Source organism: Suillus bovinus (assembly GCF_016758785.1).
Source record: "Suillus bovinus strain UH-Sbo-P2 chromosome Unknown EDB93scaffold_8, whole genome shotgun sequence".
NCBI classification, from domain to species: Eukaryota; Fungi; Basidiomycota; class Agaricomycetes; order Boletales; family Suillaceae; genus Suillus; species Suillus bovinus.
This window is the reverse complement of record NW_024542064.1, coordinates 54,481-68,998: the sequence shown is the minus strand read 5'-3', so window position 1 is coordinate 68,998 and position 14,518 is coordinate 54,481. Positions and strand designations below refer to the sequence as shown.

General features: G+C 49.3%; 4 protein-coding genes across 4 annotated transcripts; 2 read left to right on the top strand and 2 right to left on the bottom strand.

The window, feature by feature from the left end:
• The first annotated feature begins 767 nt into the window (after nt 1-767).
• Nucleotides 768-4,132, top strand: EDB93DRAFT_864586 (uncharacterized protein). Its single transcript, XM_041457744.1, has 6 exons — nt 768-837; nt 906-1,041; nt 1,101-3,395; nt 3,450-3,710; nt 3,760-3,833; nt 3,886-4,132. The coding sequence occupies exons 2-6, from the start codon at nt 1,015-1,017 to the stop codon at nt 3,968-3,970; spliced, it is 2,742 nt and encodes a 913-aa protein (XP_041311068.1). The 5' UTR covers nt 768-837; nt 906-1,014; the 3' UTR covers nt 3,971-4,132.
• Nucleotide 4,133: 1 nt separating this feature from the next.
• On the top strand, nt 4,134-6,258 carry EDB93DRAFT_864469 (serine/threonine-protein phosphatase PP1). Its single transcript, XM_041457743.1, has 7 exons — nt 4,134-4,493; nt 4,797-4,928; nt 4,992-5,222; nt 5,272-5,448; nt 5,499-5,650; nt 5,724-5,858; nt 5,914-6,258. Exons 1-7 carry the CDS (start codon nt 4,436-4,438, stop codon nt 6,022-6,024), a joined length of 996 nt encoding a protein of 331 aa, XP_041311067.1. The 5' UTR covers nt 4,134-4,435; the 3' UTR covers nt 6,025-6,258.
• A 419-nt stretch (nt 6,259-6,677) lies between these two features.
• Nucleotides 6,678-9,111, bottom strand: EDB93DRAFT_1125238 (hexose transporter). The gene is made up of 9 exons (XM_041448710.1): nt 8,786-9,111; nt 8,699-8,731; nt 8,520-8,646; nt 8,280-8,463; nt 8,125-8,224; nt 7,863-8,063; nt 7,747-7,811; nt 7,135-7,694; nt 6,678-7,087 (listed from the first exon to the last, which is right to left on the bottom strand). The coding sequence occupies exons 1-9, from the start codon at nt 8,872-8,874 to the stop codon at nt 6,869-6,871; spliced, it is 1,578 nt and encodes a 525-aa protein (XP_041311066.1). The 5' UTR covers nt 8,875-9,111; the 3' UTR covers nt 6,678-6,868.
• A 265-nt stretch (nt 9,112-9,376) lies between these two features.
• EDB93DRAFT_1125232 (putative peripheral membrane protein) lies at nt 9,377-14,493 on the bottom strand. Its single transcript, XM_041448709.1, has 16 exons — nt 14,398-14,493; nt 14,311-14,339; nt 14,129-14,258; nt 13,983-14,079; nt 13,524-13,931; nt 13,378-13,471; nt 13,213-13,328; nt 13,109-13,167; nt 12,861-13,062; nt 12,756-12,810; nt 12,552-12,709; nt 12,339-12,497; nt 12,252-12,290; nt 10,865-12,196; nt 10,690-10,805; nt 9,377-10,638 (listed from the first exon to the last, which is right to left on the bottom strand). The coding sequence occupies exons 1-16, from the start codon at nt 14,437-14,439 to the stop codon at nt 9,673-9,675; spliced, it is 4,002 nt and encodes a 1,333-aa protein (XP_041311065.1). The 5' UTR covers nt 14,440-14,493; the 3' UTR covers nt 9,377-9,672.
• Between the last annotated feature and the right edge of the window lie 25 nt (nt 14,494-14,518).

Genomic DNA, 14,518 nt, shown 5'->3' with positions numbered 1-14,518 from the left:
TGGTCTGAATCAAAATCCCTTTCGCTGGACTCAGCGATGTTTATTGCGCGGTTGCCATCTGCTTTGATCGAGTCCAGGCTGGGCCAGGGATTCAGATCTCGTGGGCCAAATACATGAAAACCCAGCTCCATGGACCATGATAACGAACTTGGTATGGTACACGACCGTCATTCGGTCATATGATAATCCCCCGTTACAGCCTAATGACTTGGTAGTCAGCTTCCCAGGACCAGGCATCGAAAGGCATCTCAAAATATCCGTGTGCAATTGCCGATCATACAGAGATCATGACGAGCCCGTCCTGAGAACTCGAGAATTTATGGGTTTTCTGACGCCATATTCTTCGCGCCCCGGGAGTTAGCACGCTCCAAACCCATGCGCTGAGGTACACAGGTTTGGCTGTTGACTGTCTCTCACAGGGTTGTCTTTACGTAATGTGTGAGCGTCGATGAGGCAACATGTTACGCTGTGCACTTGCGGGGCGCACCAAGGATTTCGGGCTCACATCGGGGTGGGACCATCAAAGGAAAATGTTTTGGTGTTAACTGAGAACATACCCTGATTTCGTTTCATGATTGTAATTTAGGTAGTACGATGAGCTTGGCGATGAGGACGAGACAACATGAGGCGCCCGATCGCTCGCTAGAAGGCTTGTTACACCCGAAAGTATGGCATTGATAGACCATCTATGTCATGTCACTCTTAAGTTTAGAAACGCAAGCCGGATTTGCCGTGTCACACACTAACTAGACTGGTACTATGCTTGTACCCAATCATCATTACCCATGCTTTATAATTCTTTCCACTACTCCTCTGAGTCTGCACCAAGTAGTTCGTGTAAGTATCCATGTTTTGCTTCCTGATTGACTGCCATAGCATCACTCACCTGAAGTGCAATCTGACAGTCGGCCCGTTGCTTAATATTCGTTGCTTAATTCTACGCAACCCTGCCACTGGCAGGCCCCACACGAGATAAGTAGCGCCCACTGGCCTTTCAAGTAGTACATCCTCGTGATGGACAAGTCTGCATCACCGTTCCAGGTATGATCTCACCTTTGTCTCATGTCGGTTGAGATATGAATCAGGTCATCATGTTCCAGGCTCGTGCAGCACAGCTTCTCAAGAAACTGAACTGGCACCCGCGCTTGGGAGGCAGCCGCTCAAAAGATAACATGTCCATACGAGTCGTCTCAGCCGTCCCAGACAACGATTGCTCACAAATACCCTCTCCTGATGTTCCTCGCAAGCCAGACATATCCACTCCTAGGCTTGTAGGCTTGCGACTAGATGATGCTTTCACTCCAACGGACACGGATGATTCATCGTCTAGCAACAGCCCCACCCGCCAGTCAAGGCGCTACTCAGCTTGGGACGGTCTCACGCAATCCTCTGCGAGCCCAGTGTTTGCGGGACATGGTCCCGCCCCATTATTTTTACGAGAGATAAAGGTCTCAAAGAACTTCTCTGATCAGTCTAGTAATGATGGGGAAAATGTCCTCGCTCCAGCGCCATTCTTCTTGTGGGCAGGCGCGTCAAGCGACTGCCTTACACGTGCATCACATGATGGCTTATCACACTCAGCGACCCCGAGCAACGTGCCAGATATCGTGGTCTTGCAAGACACATCTCCTGTACCAGATGAGATGCCGCCGTTGGAAAGCTCACAGACTCCACAACAAACGGAGGAACCCGTTCCTTACAACGAACCAATCACCACCATAGACATGGCCAACTCATTTGCAGAACCAGAACCCGCTCAAACTCCTTTCTCATCCGCTATTTTGGTTTCACCGGTTATACAGTCTTTACCTTCGTCCAGTGTTCAGACTGAGATACAGCCGATGACGGCCCTTCCACCTCCATTCCGCGTTGCCACCGAGCGTGGCCTCCGTCTCTCTCCTTCCATCATTTCAAGGCACCGTATGCCAATTATGAATCTTCCGACTTTACCTGTGCCTACTCCTACTCCGGTGACCACTGTGCGGCCAGTTGTGCGCCTCCAGCATGTGCCATTATTGAGTGTTCACGGACGGCCCGATGCCGATGCCGATGCCGAGCCAGACTCTGCTATCGAATATGAGGACGACGAGGACGTGGAGGATGAGGACGAGGGTGATGGAGACGAGGGTTTGAGACATGAAAGCTCGGAGCACCAGAGTGACGAGGATGGTGATGGGGAGGAAATGCCGAGTTTGGGTACAGGCCGTTCTTTGTCTCATTCCCCGCTGCGAGAGTTCCAAACCCAAATTGCCGACTTGGCTCTCCCGATCCCTGGTCGTTCTTCTCAACCCTTTGCCTCGCCATCTTCAGCAGGGGGGTCTATCCCCGGTCCTCACAATGCCGTTGATTATTTCTCGTCCAAGGTATATGGGAAACTCCCGGACTTGACTCCGAGGCAGGACGCCGCCCCTATACTTAAACCTTTCTCTCCGATAACACCTCTGGGAGAGTCCGTCAATGTTCGGCAGCGAATAACACCTAATCCTTCGCTTCATCGTGTGCAGCTTTCCCTGGATGTCAGCCGCCCACCCAGTCTGTATCGCGCGCCATCTCGCAGCATGATTGACCTGAGTGTGTCCCGAAGAGACTTGCGACTAAAACGCAAAAAGTCATGCGACACAGTGCATTCGAATGTACCTTCCGTCTCTGAGCATATTGTCGAATCCGTCGAGAGCAGCGACACAGACAAAGTAATGGGAAGGCTTATGCGACGCACATCCATGCCTACTTTCACCTCCGCGTCGCAACCACCTCCATATCCTTCCTTTGACCCGCGCCCGCCGAAGAGTGCACCTCCGTTTCAATTCCATGAGGACGAAGGTCGCGAGCGGTTACCGCCATATAGCAATTCATTGTATCTTAGTGCTATTATGCCGCTCAAGATGGAGTTCAGCTCGCCCGGTATCCAGGCAAAGGACAGGAAATGGAGACGTATGTTCTGCGAGCTTGAAGGGACGGTACTTCGCATTTATAAGTGTCCTCCCGGCGCGAGCGGGGCGGGCATCATTGGCGAGTGGTGGGAGAGACGTGTCGGCGTGGGTGACCTAAGTAGTGGATATCATGCGCCAGTGCGGAAGATGAACGAGAGCCCGGGGCCCTCTTCGAAAAGAGAGGACGAGAGCTCGGCACCCCCTTCGAAGATAGCGGTCGATCAGCCGGTTGCATCCTCGTCAAGTTCACCCCCTCCTACACCGCACAGGACGAGGAGCGAATCGCAATCATCAAGAGCTACGAATCAATCTGTGACGCCTTCGATATCGCGCGCTAATAGGAGGCTGTCCGGCGCCAGCTTCCTCACTTCGTGGCGGTACAATGGCTCATCGAGCGGGCCACAATCGCGAGGAAGGGGTATGACATCTCCTGGGCCATTGAACGGGGGAATGGAACTGCTCCCGGTGAGCGAGCCGAACAGTCGTCGTAATTCTGTGTCTAGTTCGACCTCACAAGAGGCAAATTCACAAAGGACATCGCCTCTGACACCACGAGCTCCGTCTCGCCTCAGCTTCCTCTCATCGAGGATGCAATTGCGGAGCGGCGAGATACAAAAGCCTGGGAAAGGCGATTTGATCCGTGCATATACCCTCCAGCACGCGGAGAGCGGCCTCGGGAATGATTATTTTAAGCGGAAGAACGTCATAAGGGTACGGCTGGAGGGGGAACAGTTTCTCTTGCAGGCAGCAGATGTGGCTTCCGTTGTAGAGTGGATAGAGGTGGGTTCTACATATGAGTGATGCGGTTTAATGTTGATTGTGTATGCAGGCTTTCCATGCGGGCACGAACATCGCACTTGACCTTGATCATCGTGTCATGCCCAAAGGGCCGATGTTCCCAAGGTGTGTTTTATCTTTCTGCTTGATATTGTGTCTTTCTCAAATGTATCTACAGGCGTCGACGGAGAAGAAATAGACGACCAGCAGACGAGAACACTCAGGCTGGTGGTAATGGAGTAGTAATTCCTGCAGTGCTGTAACTTGCCTCGTTCGCATGTTTCTTATGGTCGTTTCTGTTGTACTTGTGTGTTACACAATGGTATGGGTTGTATTGATAGTAGCCCTTGTTGTATGATATTGTCGCTCTTTTTTTTTTTCTTGTTGATAGAGAAAGTTCACACGAATTGTTTCCGTTTTGAGCCGAGGTTCGGTATTTGCCTTGACACCGATCTGCTCATCCAGGTTGCTTGTTATCTGGATCCTTGGTGTTTTCCCTCATCGATATTCTCATTTTACCTTTTCTTTACCTGGTTCTGGCAGCCATCGTCAGCTCAACGACTATCCTCCTCCAAATCTCACAAGCCGTTCAAAAAACGCACCAAAAACTAACTCTACAACGCCGAAAACGATATTCCTTCTCGCGGTTATTTCCCCCGTTTTTTCTCCTCATACCATCATCCTTCACCTCAAGCCCGACGTATTGAGCATATTCAGTTAGACCAGTCATGGCAGATTCGCAGACGGAGATCGATCTGGACTCGGTTATTGACCGCTTATTGGAGGGTGAGTGGCTCGTGCTCTGACTCTTAGGCTCTTTGGAGAGCAGATTTCGGACCTTGAGGGGCAGGGTTGTGGAAGGAAGGAGCATAACGGGTCAGCGTTTGAGGCGGGCTGGTGCAATGCGGTGCACAATTACAGGCATGGGTGACATGTGGGGCCGCGTGCGCACCACAGCAAGCAACCTTGGAAAAAAAGATGGAGTGCACATGCACACACACACAGAAGCGCTCATAACATCCGTACATTTCTAGATGGACCGCCCGTAATATGTTTCAAAGCAGGCGTTAACCTAATTTTTGCATCCAGTGCGAGGCAACCGCCCAGGCAAACCCGTCCAACTACAAGAATACGAGATTAAATATCTTTGCACAAAAGCACGCGAGATATTCATAAATCAACCAATATTGCTTGAATTAGAGGCCCCCATAAAGATTTGTGGTGAGTATCGCTCGGTCATTGTGAGTTCATCGGGATGACTCATTCGGGTCCACCTTCGGCTAGGTGACATCCACGGTCAATATTACGACCTACTTCGACTTTTCGAGTATGGCGGGTTTCCACCAGAAGCAAACTATCTTTTCCTCGGCGACTATGTCGATCGGGGGAAGCAGTCCCTCGAGACTATCTGTCTCCTCCTCGCCTACAAGATCAAGTACCCTGAAAACTTTTTCATCCTCCGGGGCAACCATGAGTGTGCAAGTATAAACCGAATCTATGGCTTCTATGATGAATGTAAGTTGTACTCCAACTCTTGACGATGAAGCTCTGATAGCAGTGACAGGCAAACGGCGTTACAATATCAAATTGTGGAAGACGTTTACGGATTGCTTTAATTGTCTCCCTATAGCTGCTATCATCGACGAAAAGATCTTCACAATGCACGGTGGTCTCAGCCCTGATCTTCAGTCCATGGAGCAAATACGGAGAGTGATGAGACCTACAGATGTTCCTGACACAGGTAAGTTTGCTGTGCATCTTGCTTGAATTTGAGTGTCTTACCCGACCAAGGTTTGCTATGTGACCTATTATGGTCAGATCCCGACAAGGATATCACTGGGTGGTCGGAGAATGACCGAGGAGTATCCTTCACATTCGGACCCGACGTGGTGTCCCGATTTTTGCAGAAACATGACATGGATCTCATCTGTAGAGCTCATCAGGTACGCTGCGCTTTACGGGCAACGTCCATACGGGCGCCGGGTGTTGTGTCGCTGACTGACGCCATGGAATCAGGTCGTTGAGGACGGTTATGAATTTTTTGCAAAGCGGCATTTGGTCACGTTGTTCTCAGCGCCTAATTACTGCGGAGAATTCGACAACGCAGGCGCGATGATGAGTGTGGATGAAACCCTATTGTGTTCCTTCCAGGTACGATATCAGCTACCTTGTATGTTCTTTGGTTGACTTTGACTTTGATATTCAGATCCTGAAGCCTGCTGAGAAGAAGGCTAAGTATCCATACGGAGGAATGAACATGGGTCGACCAGTAACACCACCGCGTAAGCAGAAGAAGAAGGACAGCAAGATGGGCTGAGTCGAGCAGGGCCAGCCGTGCCTTCACTCATTCTCCGGTCGTCGACATTCCCTCTTATCATTCTGTATTGTTCATTGCTGGTTGTAATTGTGCGGTTTACATTGGCGACAAGGCATACTGTAAAGGTGATCATTGGGCTGATTCACCGATGGTAACAAGATGGCTGAGAATGCGCGAGCTGCATTGATGTACGGACGTTTCTGGGTTGCGTGTGGAGGGAAAATTCATTGCAAGTACACCCCGCCATGTTACAATTCTTACATATCTATTCACTCATTGGACTAACCCCCCCACGGTGCCCTTTTGTCCATATTCTGTCCATCATGTTCCGTATTGGCCTTCATGTGCTATAGGTTTTTTTATGCACATGGATTATCCCGTCTTGTGCTCCTAATGCTTCGCCGCAACTGCCAGATATTCTGTGTTTGTTTTTTCTTTTCTTTTTGTCACAGTAAACGTTGTCGAATATTATGAAATTCTGTACATATTCATTCTGACTTGACGTGCGGCGTTGAGCGGCTTTGCAAGGCCTTCCTGTGAACACGATTCTATCGACCCCGAGATTGATGCGTGTCCATATGCCAGCGACTGCGGGGAACACGCGGGGAAGAGTATATTTAACTTGAACTTTGAACAGCCTAGGCAAGGATGGGAGCTACTGGTATTGGCGGGACATATGGCATCACGTCACATGAATTCATTGGCACAACTTAAAACAGACCGCAACTGAAAGTGAGCTAATAATGCCCTTCGTTATACACACGTACTTAGGAGGTAGCATGGTGTCACGTTCTGCATTAAGTTATACGTAATGGATTAATACGCAGCGGGACTCTGAGAAAAATTAAGCTCTAGACACTTCGTTATCCGCGCCTAAAGATTTCTTCTCCAATGAACCGTCTTCGTACACCTCGTGTGCACCCTCTGCCTTGTTAGCAATCTGATCCAGCACATCGTCACCATCAAAGAGGGCTGCAGTTTCTTCCAGGGTCCTGTTCTTAGTTTCAATGAGGAAGAACCATAGGAAGACGAATTCAGCAGCGAGCCAGCAGACGTATACGATCTAGGTATCACCGTTAGAAAAGAACAAGATAGCGTCTGCTAACATACGTAATATTTCCACGACAAGGCGTCCAGTGCGATTGGGTTCACATATTGGTTGAAAATGAGCGCAAGAGAGACGACGAAGTTGAACACGTTGAAGCCCTTTGCGCGAATGCTGTAAGGTAGAATTTCCACGGTGTAGGAGACAATGAGAGGTGTAAACGCCACGTCGTATGCTGCGTAGAAGAGGAATATGAAGGCGATGACAGCGTGTCCGGCAGCGGGGTTACCATGCTCGGCGTACTCGGCGAAACAGATAGCTTGTGCCATGTAGAAGAGTGTCATCAGAGATGCTGAAAGCAAGAACAAGAAGCGACGACCGAGTTTATTGACCATGAAAGAAGCAAAGACGGCCCATCCTAAGTTCCATATTTGCAAGATACCATTGATAAGCAACTGAGTGCTTGAGCCCGTGATGCCGATCTCATTGAAGACCTTTGTGAGGTAGTACGAAACAAGACCGTTCCCAGACCACTGAGAGAAGAAGGCAAGAGCGACGATGATGCGCATGCGTTTCCTATTGCCAGGAGTGGCAATGAGTGACTTCCAGCCGACATTGGTGGCAACTAGAAACATCCGTATGAAAAAGCACAGTGCAGCAAGTAAAACAAGACCAACCAGTACGGTCATACTCGATAGCGGCCTTGATCTCTTCGAACTCGTATAATACCAAAGGATCCTGCCTGATAAAAACGATCCAGGGGGCGAAATGCGATCAAAATAAAGCGGCTCACTCATTGCCATCAGCATGATAGTAGGCGAGGGTCTTGAGAGCCTCCGCCTCATGACCATTTCTAATCAACCAACGGGGTGACTCGGGTGCAAACAGCACAAGAACGAACTGCAGAATGGATGGGATACCCTGAAGGAGGGAAGGCAAACGCCATGCCCATGTGCTGTTGATCTTGAAAGTGCCATACGTCGTCCAGGCAGCACTGATATAAATGATGATCACCGTCAAAGATCCGACGGGCGGGTTCACATGATCAAACTTACATGATAGAACCAGAGTACCAAAGGGAGTTGTAGAGGGATGTCAGGGGAGCGCGGTACGTGGGATACGAAACCTCGGTGACCAACATTGGTGCGGCATTAGCTATACATAGCGTGTCATTTAATCAATTACTTATACACAAGGGGATGGTACTGACCGGCAAAAGTAAGACCAAAACCGATAAGGAATCGAGCACCAATAAACATGCCCACGGACTGAGAGGCAGTCTGTATGGCAGTGGCGATGCACATAATTGTTGCACCAAGGAACACTGTCCTACGACGTCCGATGCCGTCAGATACGTAAGGGGCAAATGGATAACCTGCTAAGCCACCAATATTCTGCCGTGGAATTATTATCAGTGAAGATCATCAATACAAGTACAAAATAAACTTGCCTGAATGGCATTCAAAAGACCTAGTTTACCGCCAGATGGATAGTTAAAGGCAGACTCCCACTGAGGAAGAGACTGCAGTCCATTCATCATACTGCCGTCGTACCCATTTGTTGAGGAAGTGATGAGACTAAGAAAGAATGTTTAAACAGAGGAGTGACAGAAGAGATAAAGGAACGTACAGGAGCATAATCCAGGCGTTGAGAGCGATGAGTCTATGATTCAATTACGTCGATTAGAACCAGAAGCATTCAACAATGTTTGCTTACCGCCTGTTGTTGTACCACTTTCTCCTCTCATCGATGAGATGCGCGAATGAAGCGTCTTGACCGCCAACAGCGGCAGTAACACCACCCATGATTGATCTCTAGAATGAGATGGTGAAGGAGACGGATGAAAGTTATGGACAATCAAATCATTCAGGGAGGCTAGATTTTAACACTTCGAACCAGCCGCGGAGCGGATAAAGTTCGGCAGGAGAGAATTCTCCTGAGGTACCCCGTTGCCCATGGTCCGGGAATCCTCATTTTGTACTTTCAACGAGCCATCAAGACGGGAAAACCATGAGGGTGAGTCTGATCGTTGAACAAGTTAACAATACTACACATTTTGGGAATATGCCGTTATTGGTAAGTTTGGGATGCGCTACTTCCGCATGCACTAAATCAGTTTCCCCGCAATGCACCTTTTCCCTGAAAATAGATAGTTAGTACCTTGATCATCAGACTGAGAGGGCCTGTCACAAGCGGAAGGATCTCCCTATTCAACGTCAATCGAGTCCACGTAGCATAACTTGAGTTCAAGGCCATGGTTTCGGACACGGCTTGCCGATTTTTTCCCGAGCTTCATCTCCTTCAGTCTTTAGCGAGTCAAAACAACTAGTTTGAAATTTTAAACAGGTAGCCGACTCATTCCCAAAGCTAATATCATCATGGAGGGTCAAATGATGCGGCCATATGGGCAGTATTGCTAAGGTCCGTAGTACACTTGACTACTTAAAAAGGCTACAAGGTAGGAATCTCTGGGTTTAGCAGAGAGATTCTCCGATGGCATAAATGAGTTCAAAGGCAGTAACTATCACATGATGCCCTGTGAGGGCTATTCCAACTAAATTACGAATTAAGGGTGAGCAGCGATCGTGCTCAGAAGGTGTGACCTAAAACCGTCTCAGGATATCACTGGCTGATACATCACTTCCCCCAGCTTGATCCCGTACGTGCCCCTCAACGATGGGGGCAGGCATATCCACCTTCTTTCTTCTCCCAAAAGGTACGAAATTGCTGGCTAAACTGGCAAGCGCGCTAGTAGCTGATGGTGCACCCGAGAAATTGCTAGACGCCAATGGAGAGGACCGAGGGACATGGTGAGACGTAGTCCGGCGTCTGTGGAGAAAGATGCTGGTCATCCCTTCGGACAACGAACCTTGTGGAGACGGCGGTCTTCCACTGGTTAAATATTCATGTGGGGGAGATATTGAAGATGAATCATATCCCGTCAGAGCTGTAGTAGCCACTGCTTTCACAGCAGTGGGAGAAGCAGACACGGATGCAAGTGGCGGAAGCCGCACCGCGGAGAACCTAGAAGACGAGGAGCCACGAGATGCACGCGAACCTGGACGCAATGGAGATGGTATATGTGGAGCATGAGTTAATGAAGCAGGCTGTTGTGCATTCGACAAATCAACTTGTGCTGGTGGCGAAGGAGGTGGCGGAGGTAGCGGAGGTAGCGGAGGGGTAGTAGGGGGAGAGACGTCCCGCGATGATGGAATTATTTCCATCGAGTTCTCAGGAGGGGCTTGGGCAAGCAGACGAGACAATGAAGACGGACCAGCAACGGGCGTGGAGTTCGCTCTTGCCCTGATAGGGAAGGACGATGATGTGGGAGGCTGGGTAGCACTGAAAACGCTCTCAAATTCAGATTGGTGAGGCGCTGGTGGTGGGCTAGGAGAAGGCTCGGGAGGATCTGAGCTTGTCTTTCGGTCTGTTTCAGGATCCGATAACGCTGAAACCTTTCTGGCAGCAGGTCTTCGCTTATTCATCTGACCTGCCTGAGTCCAGTCTTCCACCTCCAACATATAATACTTTACCCCGTCGCCTAAACCATATGGATTGCTGGAGGGGTCCTGGTCGGCCGTTGAGGACAAATACGACGGTATGGACCATGCCATACGCACCTTGTTATCAACAATACGTTCGGTAATGGATGTTATCCTGGCCACTATCCATTCTCTCGTTTTCAGCTGGTCCGCGAGGTGGCCAGTAGCCAAAAGAAAGTAATGTGGGAATGACACTATATGTCAAGAACATCGTCAGGAGAAGTTTCATCATCGTAGTAACATAGATACGTACCATTAAACGCCGCCCATGGCTTTGAAATAGAATTCCGGGTTGGAAGGAACAGTGCTAGATCACCTTTGGCGAAATTCCGGAAAGAGATCTTGCCCTTCGCGCGCTCTCGATATTCCTTGCATTGTTTCTGCCACTTCCGAATAATGAAACCTGTTCTGGCCACTGCTTCTAAGAAATGATCATGATCGAAGGCACGTAATGATTCCAGGGCACCCAAAAGATCTGATGGATCGATTGGAGAGGGCTCATCGACTTGCGCACTTGCACTCTGCGCGTGGCGTTGGGTGGATGTGAATGCAGATTCGGCAAGGGACTGTGTGTGCTTCGATGAACTGGGGTGACTAGTGAGATTATGCACGAGAGAAAGTGCTTTGCAATGAGAATTTCGGAAGGCAATCGCGACATCGAGCATCTGAGCAACCAGACGACCACTGTTTTCCAATCGATGCTCATAGTCGGACTGGGAGGATCGTCCAGCTGTCAAGTCATCTCGGAGGATTCTCTCTACGTGCCTTGCCTCCCGAAGCTCATGCTCGACCCGCTGAAGCTCCTCACGCAAACCCATAGCATCTGCATTGGTTAAGTCGGTTTGTGAGCGTGCCTCCTTCAGTTGCCGTTCAGTATCTTCAAGCTGTGCTCTAAGCTCCGAGAATTGGTGTTCAAGAACAGCCCGGTCGCCGTCAGCTTCGGCGATGTGATCCCGCATAATGCGATCGTGCTCGTTAGCTTGTAACCGAAGTAACCTATCTTTCTCCACGTTTGTATTCTTCAGCGCTCGGTTCAACTCGTCGCATTCAGAGCGAGCGGTTTGGATCTGGGTCTCCAGATTTTCCCCTCTGGCACGTGATGCTTCCAGATTCCGTAGAGTCGTTGCTTGCTCCTCGACTAGCTGAGCAATTTTTGACGCATTCCTAGCTTCCAAAGCTTTGACTTCCTCCGATTGCAAGCGGACCTGCGATAGCTCCTGCCTCATTACTTCAACTGCACGTGTCTGTTCCGTTGCATCAACGAGTGCTAGGACACGATTCTGTCGCTCTTTTTCGAGGTCTTGGGCCAACTCCAAATTACGGCGCTCCAATATGCGTCGGGCTGCAACCTCGCTTTCAATCTGCGCTTTGGCTTGGTGCAGCTCACGCTCTAGTATGTCTGCACGTTCGCGCTCGGAGTGAGATATGAGTTCAGTGGCTTGAAGATCGCTATGGAGTCGATGTATTTCAGCCTGAAAGGACGTCCGCTCTTGCTGCATCAGCTTTTCCTGGTTTTCCTGGGCTTCTTGCATTTCGCGTAGTTGCTCAGCCAGTTCCTGAAATGCGTGTTCGTCCGCTTCTGTTACTGTGACTTATGTAAGTGCCAATATTAGAACAAAGATAGAAAGATATCGACTTACGCCTTCTGCGTGACGAGGACAGTCGTGATGCCGAAAGTACTTGCACAAAGTTAGCTATATATGAGTCTGGTGATTTATTTTACTCACGAGAACGCTCAGCAATACGGTCGAACCCAGCTTCTAGATTATCCATCTTGGCTATAAGCTTATCCACTGCACTTCTCGCTTCCTGTATTGAGCCCATCGCCACAGGGTCTGAACTTGACCGCGCCCATAACTCCAGATCGCTCAGGACTTGAAGCAGCACTAGTATTTTACTATGAGTTGAGTTTGGCCAATGCGCCAGTGGAAAAACAATACCATCGATGTCTTCGCGTTTCAGTGAATACGACGGCTCTTTGCTACCAGAAGGAGAGAAGTCGATGCTCGGTACAATATCGTCCATGCCTTTCGTATCGAAAGGCAGTTGACCATGTACTTCCCCTCTATACACCTGTCGGCGCTTCCGCTCGCTTGCACTGCAGACTCATCAGGAGTTGTAACGTACAACTTTCATGGACTTACGACAGCTTGGCCATCACTTCCAAGATGCTTTGCGCGCGCTGATAGAAAAAGTGAGCTGCATTTGAGAGATCAGACATGGAGTCACGCAATACTGCGTTGACTGACCAAATTCCTTGCGTCGCACGATCTCAACGACAGTGGCGCCATATGCATACAGCATATTATGAAGCCTCTGTATGTGCGAGAAGCTGTTTTTAGCCCTGAATTTACTTTGGAGGTTGGAGAGGCTCGTTGGCAGCTGCACGATGTCAATATTCAAGGCGCTGATTTGCCGAAGGACACCGATGCATTGCTCAGTATATGCGTTCTGTAAAACATCAGCAGGAGTATTTCCATCGACTTTGAAGACATACCTTGGCTTCGGTAACAGCTCGTACTTCGTTTCGCAGTGCACCATCGAGATGTTTTAGCTCTGAAACATGATTACCTTGTTAATTCGTCTGTGAATTGGACATACCACGAAGAAGGCTATTTGAATCCGTGGCAGGACTCTCAAGAGCTGCTGTAATGTCTGATGCCTTTTCGAGAATCTCCTGCGCCCGACGCCCTGAAGCGTCTGCACCCTCCAGAATTCTATGAACGAGTGAGATGAACATACTATCATAGAATAAGGAACACCGACTGCGTATTCATTACTGTTGCGCGTACAGAATTAGTTCCGTTCGTTAACCTGGCTGCCGACTTCTCAGCGTCTTGGAATTGAGCCCGGAGGTCCTCTAAACCAACAACATAAGAAAGTCATCACAACTTTTTTTGTCAATTACGTACCATGCGTCCTCGCACACGCGTCAGCGACCTGTTTCATCTTCACATTCGATACATAATCACCCAGCGTCCTCGGTCGCTCTCCGTTCTCAATCGCGGTTCTCACAGCAGGCGACAAAAACTCAGCATGTATTTTCACGCGGCTTATGATCTCCAAATCCGCATCCAGACCGGCAAGGAGCGCAGCCTGTCGCTCGAGGTCCTTGCGAGCCGTCGTAGTAATGCCATCGAAAACATCAGCTATAGCGAGAACATTCAGTTCGAGGCTGCTGGATGCAATTTGAGCTGCTTGATGTTGACGGTGAAGGGTGGCTACGGTATGGACGATGTGTTCGAGGTGCGTATGTGCTGTGCGAAGGTAAGACGCGGCGAGTTGCGAAGGTCGATACGGAGGAGTCGTGGAAATTGAATCTGTAGTACTTTGCTGACGTCAAAACATCGAATATAGCTCAAGCCACGCACCTTCAATCGGAGGTTGCAGTGGTGGGTTAACTCTTAGCTCGTGAAGCACGTCGTTTAAGTCAAAATCCAAATAATACTTGTTGAAAACATAGATAGTCTGCTCTTGAAGTTAATATCTTTGCGTTTACAGTAAGAATATGACTCGCCTGGTCATGTGCACCCACTAGCTCACGAACATTGTCAGTACGCAAGCGCGTACCATCCGAAAGGTAAGCCAAGATGGCATCCTGATCAACGCCCGTCTCCTGATTCAAGAATGCCTCTAGGCTTCCTCGCCTTCAAAACAACTGTTAGTGGGGTGTAAAACTGGGTTTGGTCATAGACTTACCTCTCAATGTCTCGTAAGTTAGCATTGACCTGTTGTTTGACGTAAGTTTTGCGAGTCTATGAGATCGAAGACTCTGGTGCAAGATACCTGATATGATTCGCCGTCTTCCGCACGACATATCTGAATCATTATCCTGGTGTACTGACAATATTATGGTTCGACGTTATGCTGCCAGCTGCCGACTCGGGAGGCAAAGTGGCACGGCCAC

Bases quoted from the DNA above. Each gene is read 5' to 3' on its own strand.
- EDB93DRAFT_864586 (XM_041457744.1), top strand. From the start codon at position 1,015: ATGGACAAGTCTGCATCACCGTTCCAG. The intron at 1,042-1,100 runs GTATGATCTCAC...ATCATGTTCCAG, and splicing joins AGTCTGCATCACCGTTCCAG to GCTCGTGCAGCACAGCTTCT. The intron at 3,711-3,759 runs GTGGGTTCTACA...TTGTGTATGCAG, and splicing joins CCGTTGTAGAGTGGATAGAG to GCTTTCCATGCGGGCACGAA.
- EDB93DRAFT_864469 (XM_041457743.1), top strand. From the start codon at position 4,436: ATGGCAGATTCGCAGACGGAGATCGATCTGGACTCGGTTATTGACCGC. The intron at 4,494-4,796 runs GTGAGTGGCTCG...TTTTGCATCCAG, and splicing joins TATTGACCGCTTATTGGAGG to TGCGAGGCAACCGCCCAGGC. The intron at 5,449-5,498 runs GTAAGTTTGCTG...TACCCGACCAAG, and splicing joins TACAGATGTTCCTGACACAG to GTTTGCTATGTGACCTATTA.
- EDB93DRAFT_1125238 (XM_041448710.1), bottom strand. From the start codon at position 8,874: ATGGGTGGTGTTACTGCCGCTGTTGGCGGTCAAGACGCTTCATTCGCG. The intron at 8,732-8,785 runs GTAAGCAAACAT...ATTGAATCATAG, and splicing joins AAGTGGTACAACAACAGGCG to ACTCATCGCTCTCAACGCCT. The intron at 8,225-8,279 runs GTCAGTACCATC...CGCTATGTATAG, and splicing joins TTTTGGTCTTACTTTTGCCG to CTAATGCCGCACCAATGTTG.
- EDB93DRAFT_1125232 (XM_041448709.1), bottom strand. From the start codon at position 14,439: ATGATTCAGATATGTCGTGCGGAAGACGGCGAATCATATCAG. The intron at 12,811-12,860 runs GTCAGTCAACGC...TCTCAAATGCAG, and splicing joins CGTGCGACGCAAGGAATTTG to CTCACTTTTTCTATCAGCGC. The intron at 12,498-12,551 runs GTATTGTTTTTC...GTAAAATACTAG, and splicing joins GAAACGCGAAGACATCGATG to TGCTGCTTCAAGTCCTGAGC.